This window comes from Trachinotus anak, unplaced genomic scaffold (assembly GCF_046630095.1).
Source record: "Trachinotus anak isolate AG129_WGS33_773 ecotype Australia unplaced genomic scaffold, CSIRO_AGI_Tana_v1 ptg000018l, whole genome shotgun sequence".
NCBI lineage: Eukaryota > Metazoa > Chordata > Actinopteri > Carangiformes > Carangidae > Trachinotus > Trachinotus anak.
The window spans coordinates 9,375,167-9,388,096 of record NW_027273869.1 but is presented as its reverse complement, the minus strand read 5'-3'; the positions used below and the strand labels follow the sequence as shown (position 1 = coordinate 9,388,096).

Here is a 12,930-nt window from a genome sequence, read left to right as displayed (position 1 = left end):
ATGCCCACCCTGCACACACACCCACTGTTTTTAGAACTTATTTGATCACCATATTCTTCAATTATGCATGAATGCAATGTTAAGACTTTAATTAAATAAATGTGGTGACTCCTTCATTATATTATTTGTCTTCTTCATCCAGAAATAAATGAATGTTGGAAGAAATTAACAGAAGCTCTAATGACCTCTTTCACATCAACTGAAAGCTCCCCCTGTGAGCAGCTGCCTTATCTTCAAGGAGAGCTTTTCCTTGTGTCACCTGCTTTATATGTCGGGAGACATGCGCGGACACACACACACACACACACACACACACACAAAGTCATCTTTTGTGAATAAAGTTACAGTTACCTTTTCTGGACAAATACTGGACATTTTTTTGCAGGCTTTGGACTAAAGGAACTACATTTCCAGGTGATCTACAATCACAGCACTGTGATGCTTCTACTGCACAGTTATAAAAAGGACTGGATTAGGATCAATCATTCTGCCCCCAGCCTTTTTCAAAGAAGAAATTGATGCTGCGCAGGAAGTGCAAAATTATACAGCAGAAATATTCTGTAAGCTTCCGAGTGTATAGTAACATTTTAACTACTTTCTGCTCACAATAATGTGAGGCGAGAGTAGTTGGTTTCATTCATGCAAAGGTGCAAGTCAAATTTCTGATCCTCTGATCTGATAGCACTGCACCACTTGAATATCACTGTGATATATGGTGTTCTCTACCCATTTCTTTGGAAGAAACATTTCATAACAGACACAGGCAGAGGAATAATCAGATTTAACACAGTGAAATTGCTGCTCTGCTTGTGCGCAACACCACTGCTCTTCATCTGCTGTGCATGAGCTCTCACTCTTTGATGGAAAACCATTTTCTGTTGGTCAAAAAACAATACTCTATAGCAGCATGAGCATTATTCAGTGAGGATCCTCAATTCAAAATGGATTTCAGTTCATTTTCTGGTCAATTAAATTTCAAAGATTATTGCTCTGGACAAACAGATGATTGCACATTTACATCTTACTCTCAGCAATAAACACTGTATGAAAAGAGGGTTCTGTGCATAAGCAGTTGAGGGGGCTAAAGCACTGTATGTTCCCAGTTGTGCCTAATGTCAACATCTGATCAAAGCACCACACACACACACACACTCACACACACACATTCTGAAAAAAAACATGCATAAAAAATGCACACAAATGCATGCATTGGGTTGCTTTAGAATCCCCTAAAGGTATTGAGTAAGCCTGCTTCTTGATGTTCCCCTGATCGCTACATTTATCACACTGCATCTGTAGAAAATCCTAAATAAACCTTTTAGTGAGCTTCTCCTCACTAATGCAGTAAATAGGCTTCTTATCCTAGAGGCCAATGGGTTTATCTTGGTCTACAAAGCCCATGATACAGAGACTTTTGTGGTGCAAGTTGCAGGATTGGAGCAAGTAAAAGGTTTTTCATTGGTATGAATAGCCAGATATGTACAACATTCACAAACAGGAGTTTTAGTATTGTGGAAATTTTACAGACAATTTTAGAGCTATTCAAATGTCGCTTATAATATGGTGATTTTTTTTCATAATATTAATAACTATAACTGTGTAATTATATTATATTATATTATATTATATTATAGTTAGTATAATTTTAACAGATAACATCAGTAGTGCAGACAGACTACTATTGTAACCGAACAGCTGGCATGCAGGTATGAAATGTTGTTGTTATTATTATATTTCCTCAAAAAAAATCATGTCTTGCAAAATCATAATCAAAATCAACAATGTTGAAAAAATAATTGCCTCTAGACTATTTTCTAGTTTAAATTTTTGTTTGTTTGTTTTTGTGTGTTATGTGTCTCATACATGTCACAGCAGAAGAAGCACAGGTGTAATTAATAACATTGTTAACAGATGCATTGCATTCAGGTGTTACTTCCAGGTCAATTGTAAGTGTACTGTATTTATTTTACATTATACCAAGGTCCCTCTTTCTATATTGTTAATATTCACACTTCCAGATAAAATTTAGCTTGCAAATACATTCACCATTCTTTGATTATATAGCTTATATTTTTTTCCCCACGTAGAAACGTTCACCACATCCTATCCATCATTTTAAAAAACTGGATAATTTTTTTTTTTTTACTGTTGGGTCGAGCTTACGCTTTTTTGGGTGTCTTCTGTCAGATGTACATGATGATATAGCAGATCGATTTTTCGTGCCTGTAAAAGCGAAGGCTTGCTCGGTTTGACACTCGCAAGCTGCCGTAGTTGTGAATCCGGAAGCAGAGCGGCTGTCATCTAAACAAACAAAATGTAAGCAATATTTTGGCATTAAAAACATAACCTGCAGTTATGTTTTACAGTGCTCACTTTGACATTTGTGCAAGGACTGCTACTTCTTTTTTTGACAGTTAGAGACAATATTAAAACGTTGACTAGCGAGTTAGCTAACTGAACGAAAAGTCAGCAAACTTCCCGGCTACAGTGCCACATCGTCAGAAACAGAAAGCTGGGCCGCAGTTTTATTTTGTTTATGTGGTGAGGCTTTTGTTCGCAGATACATTTTCTTGATTGTTTTGCTCTTAATCTATTTGAGTTACCCATATATTTATTACCAAGCCTAGCAAATCATACTATAGCATATATAGCATTCCTTGTATCCTCCAGTAAGTCATTTATAAGGTCAGGAATACGTCAATAACGTAAATTTAACGTAAGAGGAAATCTAACATTGTTTAATGAGAGTTTCCCAGTTTGTCTGGACACAATATGCGTAACTAAATTGTATAAGTTTGGCTTGCCTGACAGAAAGATATAGTGACATCTTATTAACTTGAGTAACACTGCTGTTTGAATTGTTCACAGGGGTTGATTTTGCACAATGTCATCAAGAGGCGTAGTCCTCCATTTGCAAACCTGTGCCTGTCTAGAGAAGGTGACTGGAGGAAATTGTCTGTCAGAGACTTCAAAAACATTTGGATAAGTTGTTATTAAATCAGCCATGGCTCGGGAGGAAGAGGAAGAGGAGCTGACAGTCGATGGACCCAAGGAGATGGACATATTTACGTCAGTGCGTTGCCTGGGTTACCTGTCCAGCATCAACCTCCTTGTGGCAGTATGCGTTGGCATGTATGTACGCTGGGAGGTGACAGATGAACCAATGATTCTGGTCATCTTCATCCTGGGCCTCTTTGTCCTGGGGATAGCCAGTATTCTTCATTACTACTTTGCTATGGAGAAAGCCAGTCTCAGTTTGTTCCATTTGTGGTTTGGCTTTCTGCTTGGTCTTCTGTGCTTCCTCAACAGCCCCGCCTTGGATTCAAATGTCACAGAACTGGTTGCCAACTATCTCCTCCTAGCCAGTGTAATCATGAAAACGGTATGGGCTATAACTGAGCGAATATGCAGTTCCATTTGTTACAAATCCACTTTGTTAACATCAACCGAGCTGCTGGAACTCCTGGGATTTGGCATTGCCAGCACCACCATGCTTCTTCACAAGTCAGTGGCCATAATAGGCCTGGTAGTGGCCCTGGGAGCACTCATTGTGGACCTAAGGATGAAATCCCTCCTGGCTTTGCCCAACCTGGTCTGTTTTGCCTTGGTTACGTCTCTTATGTTTTTCCAGGCCTTAGGCATCACAGCCAACCCTTATGCCTTAGGCTGCTACCTGGGCAGCTTACTGTGTGAACCTGTTTTGGATGTGTACTTCAGTGGGCTGGGGCCCATTGGCCGCTGGATGCCAGTGCTCTCTCTGGGGAAGGTGTGGAGGAGGCTGTCCCTGCTGCCTCTGAGTATGACTGAGCTGGCCTTCTTTGTCCTGGCTGCCCTAAAGGTACACTCTGCATAATTGTCATGTCAGAAAATTGACATTTCTATTATGTGAGCCATTGGATGTTTGTGTGACTTGCCAAAGAATGAGGAGCTCTTGAAAATCAATAATTTCTTAGACCTTTAAGTCCAAATGAAACATGTTTTTCAAATAATGATACATGATTTTGTATAGCTAGTTTACACATTTTAAAGCTTTGTTTACTGACACTTTTCTCTTGTTTTTATAGCTGGGACACTTGGAGTTGTGGTACCTGGTGATCCCAGGCTTCTGCCTGTTTGGCCTTTTCTGGTCTATCTGCCACATAATTCTGCTGATCACAATCTGGGGGTTTCACACCAAGCTCAGTGAGTGTCAGAATGCATGGCGGGCCCAGCGTTCCAGTAGCCGAAGTCTGGACCAAGTCATGGCTTCCAGGGGTATCCGACACTTCTGCCTCATTTCTGAACGACTGGTGTTCTTTAGTTTGCTGTCAACAATCATACTGGGGGCTGTGTCCTGGCAGGTAGGAGACAGTAGAGAGATTACTACTACTACTTATATCAGACTCATATCAGAAATAACATCATCATCAGAAAACAGCATAGCTACGTTTGAAATCATATAAAGATTTTTTTTTAAAGTATTTTATAAATTTTTCTAATATTTGTGATGCAATGAACATAGTCACATTTCCGACATACATCGTGGGAAGACTTCTGTAATTCCTCTTCTTATGGTTTTTGCATTTTGAGTTGCGTGACAAGACCTCTATAAACACATAATACACCCATGTTATAAACTCTGCAGAAAAATGCTAGTGGCAGTGTGTAGTTGGTAGTTGCTCCCCAAGGCAAGGCACTTCTGTTCTCATGCGGAACCAATTTAATTAGCACTTTAATATCCCTATCTACTTGCATAAAGAGCAGCAATAACTTATTTAGCCTTATTAGACGTTTACCTTGTAAGAGTCTCATGGGCCTGAGTCCTAATTTGAGATCTGCACACTGTCGATGTCAGTTGCAAATTTGCCTGAGAAAGAGTAAGCTGTTGGCGTTCACATATGAGAAAGTTACAGTTTCGCTTTTGTTGTGTGAGGTTTTAGATGATTTAAAGCAGTTTTTTTTAATGCCCACTTTGTTGAAATACAGTATGGTCTACTACTTAAATCCACATAACTCATATACACATGCACACACAAAATAACGGCAATGTTTGTACAGTCTAATGCAACCTTAGCAATAAATACAGCCTTCGAATATTTAGAGATGTGATGATTCAACGCTATGCAAATGTTGAAGATGATAGTCTGTGGTGTTACATTGGATTCGCTGCTTTTCATTGAGTTCATATGGAATATCCACCCAAACAGATTTAACACAAGTACATTATTTTTTATTTTGTATGTATTACATCTTCTTTTCAAAAGCCTGCATGAAAATCCATTTCCAAGTATGGATTGACTGAAAAGCAGAATAGTGGTTTTGTTCAATTGTATAGAAGTGTCTTCCCTAATCAGAAGTCAGCTTGTGAATGCAGTGCTGCGAAGTGCACAGGGGCTCATGAGTAAACTCCACAACTCCCAAAGCTTGGGGTCAACTACTGCAAATCAGCTCTCCACCTGTGAGAAACACGACTGGATTGCATTATATTGTAAAGTCCTTCCTTACACTACAGTGCACTTCATCTGCTCACAATACTATATTCAGACATCAGAGAATGTAGTTTATACATTTAAGGGGTATCCAACTTCATAAAAGTTCAGTGAAAAAGTGTAACACAGTTTTCTCAGGCATCTCCCAGGCACTTCAATATATTCTGCAAACTCAAGTGTGACTCCACTTAACCATGCAGGTATTGATTTGCATTCTCGGATACAGTGCCATGCTATGAAATCAAAGTGGCTTTTCAGGATGCTAAACTGCGTTGCATACTGTCACAGTGACTCAAGAAATTGATTCCACTTAAGGCCTAACAGCATAACATCTGCTTAATGCTACTACATTGTATTGTGTATCTGTGTGTATATTAGTGTATGTCCAAGAATTGAATTTTGTATTTTGGTGGATGACATTTAAATGTTACAATTTTAAGTAAAGAAAATTAAAGTAGATGACAAGACGACAAAATTATAATTGTTTTATTGTACAGACTCAGAAAGTACAGGCTCATACACAGCAGTAATTATACGGTTTTAATGGATGCTTGTGATATATTTTTAGTCTGCTGTCATACAGTGCATTGTGTCTCCATTTAGTTAGGTCCTGTCATGTTTTGTCCTGCAATAATAACACTGTGTCAGTTCCCGTATTGTATAACCATCTTGCAAAGTGTCACCACCAATTAACTGGCTCTGATTGCTCTGGTACAAGCTGTAAGTGGTGAACGAAAGTGACTCTGATTCTTTGGCTTTTTGCAGCCCTCCAACGGTCTCTTTCTCAGCGCTCTGCTGGTGGTGCTGCCTCTGGAGTCTCTGGCCCATGGCTTGTTCCACGAGTTGGGCAGCTGCCTGGGGGGAACCTGTGTCGGCTATGCCCTGGTCATACCAACTGCTTACTGCAGGTGAGAGAGACAGAGAGAGAGAGAGAAATATAGAGATGCATACAGACTAACATAGACAAAATGACACTCTTGAATCAGACTGACTATTTTGATTATTCATGGCATCTGTTGATGTTTTTTTTTTTTTTAACTTATACATTTATTGTTCATTCACTCAAAAAAAGCAAAACCAAAATGTTAAAAGAAGAATAAAAACAACAAAAAAAACAAAACATGTCAACATTTGAGAAGCTGACAAGGGTATAAATTTAAGCCTTTTTATTTATTTTTTGGTAAGTGTTGTGATCACTGATTCCAACTCCCGCCTCAGTTAACACAAAACCAACTGGATAAATAGGGCAATAACTATGCATAAACATGCCGCTAATGTATGGGCCCTTAAGGGATCATTCCTGTGCTCCCTCCACAGCATACTAAGTTGTTCAGGCTGCAAAAGTTAGCCAGTAGCTGCTGCTCTCCCAGTAGCCTTTCAGTTGGCCAAGCGTTTTTTGAAATAATCTAGTTAGTTTTGATGATGCCGACACGTCTCCCCCTCCTCCTGTACAGCAGGAGCCAACCATCAGTTATAAGTTAGTGTTTACATTTTCTAGAACCCCTCCACTGTCAAGGAAATCCAGTCTCTGGAGATTTTTTGAAGGTGTGTATATACATATATGACCACACTCTATATATTCAACCTTTTTGCTGATGGTTAGCATTAAGCATTCAGAGTGGATGCTAGCCTTACTAGTGCTTAACTCCTCAGGTGATTTTGGATGCAAGCCCATGTCCTGTTGGAGCAGCGGAGGCTCTGTATGCGAGGCCGTATGTGCAGGGTCCATGGGGAGAACTGAGAGCATGATGAGAATGCAGCAGTGTATAATCGGCTGTTTGATGGCTGCAGATCATGTTTTCACAATGACGAGAACCCCACAGGGAGATTAGAGAGATGGGGGTGAGAAGGAGAGGCACCCTGGGTAAACCAGGGAGGGTGAGACAAGGGGAGGAAAACACAAGGAGTGGACTGAGGTTGTAAACAGCGTAACAGGGAGGGTGGTGGTAAAAGCCAAAAGGGACAGACAGAGCAAAGGAAGGGGAGGAATTGTAAAAGAGGAGAGGGAGGGGTGGAGCTTTGAGAGATCTGTTGTAGAAAAGGACAGGATTTTTTTAAGGATGAAAGAAAGAGTGTAACAGGGGAAGATGTGGTCTGAATCTCAAACTACAAGCGTTCACTCCCCTGGGCACCATGAGATCTGAAAAGATTAGATGGGTTTAGGTGAACAGTGAGCTTGCCGAGCCATGCAGAGGTTGCAGCATGTCATTTTCTGACCAAGTGTAGCACATCTTTATAGCAGCGGTTTACTTTATGCTGAAAATGTTGTTGTCTTTGCTTCAGAATACAAAGACAACTGTTAATTTCATTCAACAAAAGAGCAGAAAAGAGTCTAAAATGGAAAGCCAGCTTAACACAGGTAGTGTCAACATCAATAACGCTGATCACATCGCACGCCTGAGGAATACTTCTGCTTTGGCTGTCAACAAATAACAACTACTTATCTGTCCACAGGCCAGAAAATCAATCCTATCTCATCCACTTTAGATAAACTTTCAGCTGTCCTTGTGAAGGTGAGGTTGAAGGTGATAACAGGGGCAGAGGGCAGAGTATGATGGCTGAGTAATGCAGTTGCCATAAGAGTGAAGTATGTCTTTGTCATCTGCTTGGCCATGAATGACATCAAGTCCAGAGACAGAGAGAATATGTATAGCTGCACTGAATAGCTGCTAGCCTTGACTGTGTGTGTGTGTGTGTGTGTGTGTGTGTGTGTGTGTGTGTGTGTGTGTGTGTGTGTGTGTGTGTGGGCTCTGAGCCACATGGATCCACACACAATTAAAAGAGTCACTTTGCCCTCAACTATCTTTAACCTCAGTTCCCACTCCCAGTTCTTGTCATCTTGCTCACTTTTCCTCTCTACACCTTCTCCTTTTTTTTTTTTTTTTGCCATTTTCTTACTTCTCTTTCATTCTTGACTCCCCTCACATCCCTGAGGCTAATGTCATTTGGTGCAGCAGTGATCCACCACTCCCATTCCCTCCATCTCCTCTCTGTCTCCTCTCTCCCTGGCGATGCAGACAGCTACTCCACCCCGGTGTGTCAATCTATCAGCTTCTCACTCATTCATCTCTCATTTGATCACGCCCCGTCTCTCTCTACCTCCCCTGTCTCTGACAAGCCACCTAACTTGAATCTTTCTCAGAGTAGTTACAAAAAGTTCATTTCTTCCTCACATCCTCCCATCTCTCTCTGTCTCCTCTGTCCAGCGCTGATGGCCAGCCCATACTCTTACCACCTGAGCAGGTGCAGCAGTTGAACCAGCGCTCTACAAGTATGCTGAACAGCGTGCAGCGCCTCTTCTCCCACCACATGATCCAGACGTTCGGCTGCGACTACTCCACCAGCGGCGTTACCCTGGAGGCCGTGCAGACCAAGCTGCGCGACTTTCTGGAGCGTCGTACTGCAGACGGGCCCCGTCATGACACCTATCTGATTTTCTACAGTGGGCACACACACAAAGGGACTGGGGCGTGGGCTCTAGCAGGTGAGAGTCACACATCCACATAAGTATTAATATTTTTTTAAATGTCATTTTTGCTTCATCTTAGAATTTCCTGGAAAATTGTGTCCTCAAAGTTAAATGCCCTCTGTTACTCAGTCATTCTTTTTATTTCTGTGGATGTATTAGGGATACATTCTTAAACTTATACCAGTCATTTTCATGCTTATATCAGTTGACACTGATATTTTTCATTTGACTCCAATACCACTGTGTGGTTATCATTCTGTTCATTCAAATTACATTCTTACCACCAGTAGAGTTCGATTATTATTTCAGCAATTCCCAGCCAGGGGTACCTGTAGGAGATACTTCTGCAGTTGGAAAGATTGTAGCTCGTCTACTCTGGAAAAAAAACAGAGTGATCATGATTTGATTGGAATACACAGTATGTTCACATATTGCAACACCTGATCATTACATATTACTATTGAGAGTGCAAGAAAACTAGTTTGCAAACAGGCAGAGCAGTCAGTGTTTACCAAGGAGTTGATTCAGAGATGACTACAACAAAAATTGAACACAAAAGTAGTATTTACCACAGAGCTGTTGTGTTGGATTGCATTAGGGATGGCATTCTCCTTGCAAACTGCATTTGCATTACAGTCTGATTTCCATTCTTTTCATTTTCCTCTCCCCTCAGTCAGTCGAAGGCTGATTTGATTTATAGATCAGACAATGAAGCAAAAAGAGTTAAAATTGGTGCGCAGGGCTCGTCACACAAGTTCGCTTCCAGTAGAGACAATTCTGTTAAAGTTGCAGACTGTCTGCTGTGACACGAGCATTCCCCTCAACAGAAATGAGAATCACAGCAGGTTAACACCGTGTCATCTCCCGCTCTTCTATTCAGAGATTACTTGACACATTATCTGTGCGTGCTGCTCCAAACAGAAAAAAAAATCCCCATTGAAAAGATAATCACTTCCCTGTTTCACCATCCTGAAGGGACACTTTCTGTCGGTTTTCAGTGGATAATTCTACACTTTTTTTGAAAAAGTGGGGGCTGTTTTGGCAGAAATCCAGATTGGGAAGTGCATTGTTTTTCCTCTGATTCTTACAGTTACACAGCCTTTATGTTGGAGAGTTGTCCAGTGCTAAATTATACAGGGATCCATGAAAGAAGTACTTTGGTTGGTTCTGCAAATTGCTGCAGTAATACATCTCTAAATTCACTTGTTGTAGATTTTTAGGAATGTGGAGGATGCCCAGTTTCCCGTCCAAATATAAACCAGTCCTTCATAAAGTTGTTCTGTGGCCAGCAGCAGAAGTTATTTTTTCTCCTCAGTTCTAATTTACGTACCTAGCACTTTCCTACAATAAATAATGATATTGAGGTAACAGAAATAATTTAGTACATCTGTTGGCGAGGCAGTGCAGCTCTTATCTTTGTGCTTTGAGTCTGCCATCTGGAAAATAGCATCTTTGTGCGGTTTATGTGTCTGTGTGCGGTTATGATGACAGTTGTTACACAGACAGACAGTCCCGCAAGTGAAAGTTGTCAGGTTTGATCCCTGAGAAGCCACTGTCTCCATCAGCAGCCATGAGTCCTCTTCAAATGTGCTTGAACATGACATTGAACCAATAGCAGCTCTAAAACCGCCACTACACATCCCCTCAAAAAAGTTTGGAAATGTATTTGAATGTAAATGACACTGACACATGGTATATGTAGTAAGTAAAATTACCTTTAGTTTACAAAAAAACAGAAGTGAGTGACTGATGATAAAACTGTTAAATCATTAACTTCCATCCTTTTCTCTTCTTTTTCAATCTGCTCCCCAACATTTTCTCCATCCCTCTCTATCTTCTCCATCTCACCACCTAACCTCCTCTGCTGCAGGAGGTGAGAGTCTCCACCTGGCCCACCTACTGGAGTTGTGGAGGGAGAAGAACTCCAGCCACTGCTCCCGTCTCATCCTCGTCCTGGACACCGAGAACTCCCTCCCCTGGGTGAAGGAGGTGCGCAGGGTGGAGGGGATCTACATTGCCGTGCAGGGGGCCGAGCTGTCTGCCACCAGGGTTGATCCAGAGGCTGGAGACATCCCTCTCTTAGGGGACTTCACTTCTGAATGGGTGGAGTTCAACTGCAACCCAGAAAGCAACACCCAGTGGTCAGAAAGGGGGAGGACAGTGACGGCTGTCTATGGTGTCTCCAAGCACTGGAGCGACTACACACTTCACCTGCCCACTGGAAGTGATGTTGCCAAGCACTGGAAGACCCACTTTCCCAAGGCTACATACCCCATGGTGCACCTGTCCAACTGGTGCTGTGGTCTTAACCTGTTCTGGTTTTGTAGCGTGTGTCTACGCTGCTTCAGGAGGTGTAAACTAGCTTGGTTCCCACCTGCTGTACTGGACACTGGGCAGGGCATTAAACTAGTGCATTCATAGGTAACATGGGAAGGTGTAATGTTCATTTTGACTCTGGCAGTTTTAACAGTTGGGAGAGTGTTGGGAGCAAGGTGTTTATATAAAGGAAAAAAATAGTCTTACTCACACAGATTTTACCCAAAGAGTGTAAACAGTAGAAAATTTGGTGTTCAGTCATTCCTCACAAATTTATGTTTGCATACTATTTACTTGATGTGATACAGAAGTTCATATTTGAACCCCTGAACGAGACAATGAGAAGCCAAATAAAATAACCTGTTGCATGCTATATAAGGTGAGCTCAAAAATACAATACCACAATTACAGTGTATTATGGTTTCATAATGGGAGTTAAAAAAGACCAAGTTGTGCATTTTTGTTGACATGTTAGATGTTTTTGAGTCCTGTTTTTGCATCATTACTTCTTTGGATTATTTCTTTCTTTTGTTACAACATGCCATTTTATAATAATATTGCCTTTGAAGTGCCTTCAAGGTGGATTTGGGGTCCTCTTTAAAATAGTTGCCTAATTATTTTCTCTTTCAGGTGAACAGGAAAGTGGTGTCAGACTTGTGGACGCCACTGTGTGTGTACATATACATATGTATATATATATTGCCTTGCCTTGCCTCTTATTTATATTCAGAGGATTTACCAGACAGTCTTAACTGTAACTGTGAGGCGGGAGCAGCTCAGTGTCTTCCTAAAGCCTTTCAACAGGATGGACAAAATGCCTGTTGTGGGGCTGAACTCAGACCTTATGGTTACAGGAAAGTCAAACCGTGAGGCTGACCTGCCACTCTCGCTGTGACATCCTTTCCCTATCACTTTGTTTGAATATCCATGTATTTCTGCACTGAACAAAAAGAGATGCATTGGCTTTGAGACAGTATGTGATCACCAGACATTGGCCCTCCACCATACAAACACAGTACATTCAAATTTCCTGGCTGCTGTCTGTGCCATGCTATGAAACAGTGGCTTGTCATGCAAAGCAACAAATCAGGAAGTTCCAAGTGCTTTTTTATTCCTGCACTGAACTCATCCTTTTATTTCCTACTCTATTGGCTGTATTTGATCTCTCCCTTAAACACACCCCTAAACTCTGGAGTGGATTGCTGCCTTAAATAGTGTGTTTCACTGTGATGTGTTAAGTGAGGTCAAGTGGTATTTTCCATATGTAATTTCCCATGTACCTCACCTGATTTATGACTTAAAATTTCAGAATTAAACTTGGATAATAAACTGATTAAACATTTCTGTCTGATGTATAAAACATGCATGAAGAGAATACAAATACATAAGGGTTTGATTAAATGGAAATAAAAACAATAGATGGGAATAGAAGAGAGAGTCAGACATGGTGTGAGACTATCGGACAGGCTCATTTAACATGGCTGGCTTTACAGACACTGAGTAAATACAGACTCAGCTCTGTTGAAACTCTAGGATTGCCTGGCAAATATTAGGATTGTGAGTGGGAGAAAAATGAAACAATACATGACACAGTATCTCTGAGGAATTTGCTCACTGAGCTTTCACCTCTGTTTGCCCCAGTGCCCGGTTGGACAGGTGTCCAAGGCGCTGCTGGGT

General features: G+C 41.1%; 1 protein-coding gene across 2 annotated transcripts; it reads left to right on the top strand.

Moving 5' to 3' along the window:
• The first annotated feature begins 2,164 nt into the window (after positions 1-2,164).
• tmem168a (transmembrane protein 168a) lies at positions 2,165-12,595 on the top strand. Of its 2 annotated transcripts, none has more exons than XM_071502351.1 (6): positions 2,165-2,316; positions 2,869-3,838; positions 4,065-4,340; positions 6,234-6,376; positions 8,675-8,952; positions 10,808-12,595. In XM_071502351.1, the coding sequence occupies exons 2-6, from the start codon at positions 3,005-3,007 to the stop codon at positions 11,356-11,358; spliced, it is 2,082 nt and encodes a 693-aa protein (XP_071358452.1). In that variant the 5' UTR covers positions 2,165-2,316; positions 2,869-3,004; the 3' UTR covers positions 11,359-12,595. The 2 variants fall into 2 exon arrangements, with proteins under 2 accessions (XP_071358452.1, XP_071358453.1); XM_071502352.1 differs by lacking the exon at positions 2,165-2,316 and adding an exon at positions 2,341-2,541.
• The last annotated feature ends 335 nt before the right edge of the window (positions 12,596-12,930 follow it).

Bases quoted from the DNA above. Each gene is read 5' to 3' on its own strand.
- tmem168a (XM_071502351.1), top strand. From the start codon at position 3,005: ATGGCTCGGGAGGAAGAGGAAGAGGAGCTGACAGTCGATGGACCCAAG. The intron at 3,839-4,064 runs GTACACTCTGCA...TTGTTTTTATAG, and splicing joins TTGTCCTGGCTGCCCTAAAG to CTGGGACACTTGGAGTTGTG. The intron at 4,341-6,233 runs GTAGGAGACAGT...GGCTTTTTGCAG, and splicing joins TGGGGGCTGTGTCCTGGCAG to CCCTCCAACGGTCTCTTTCT.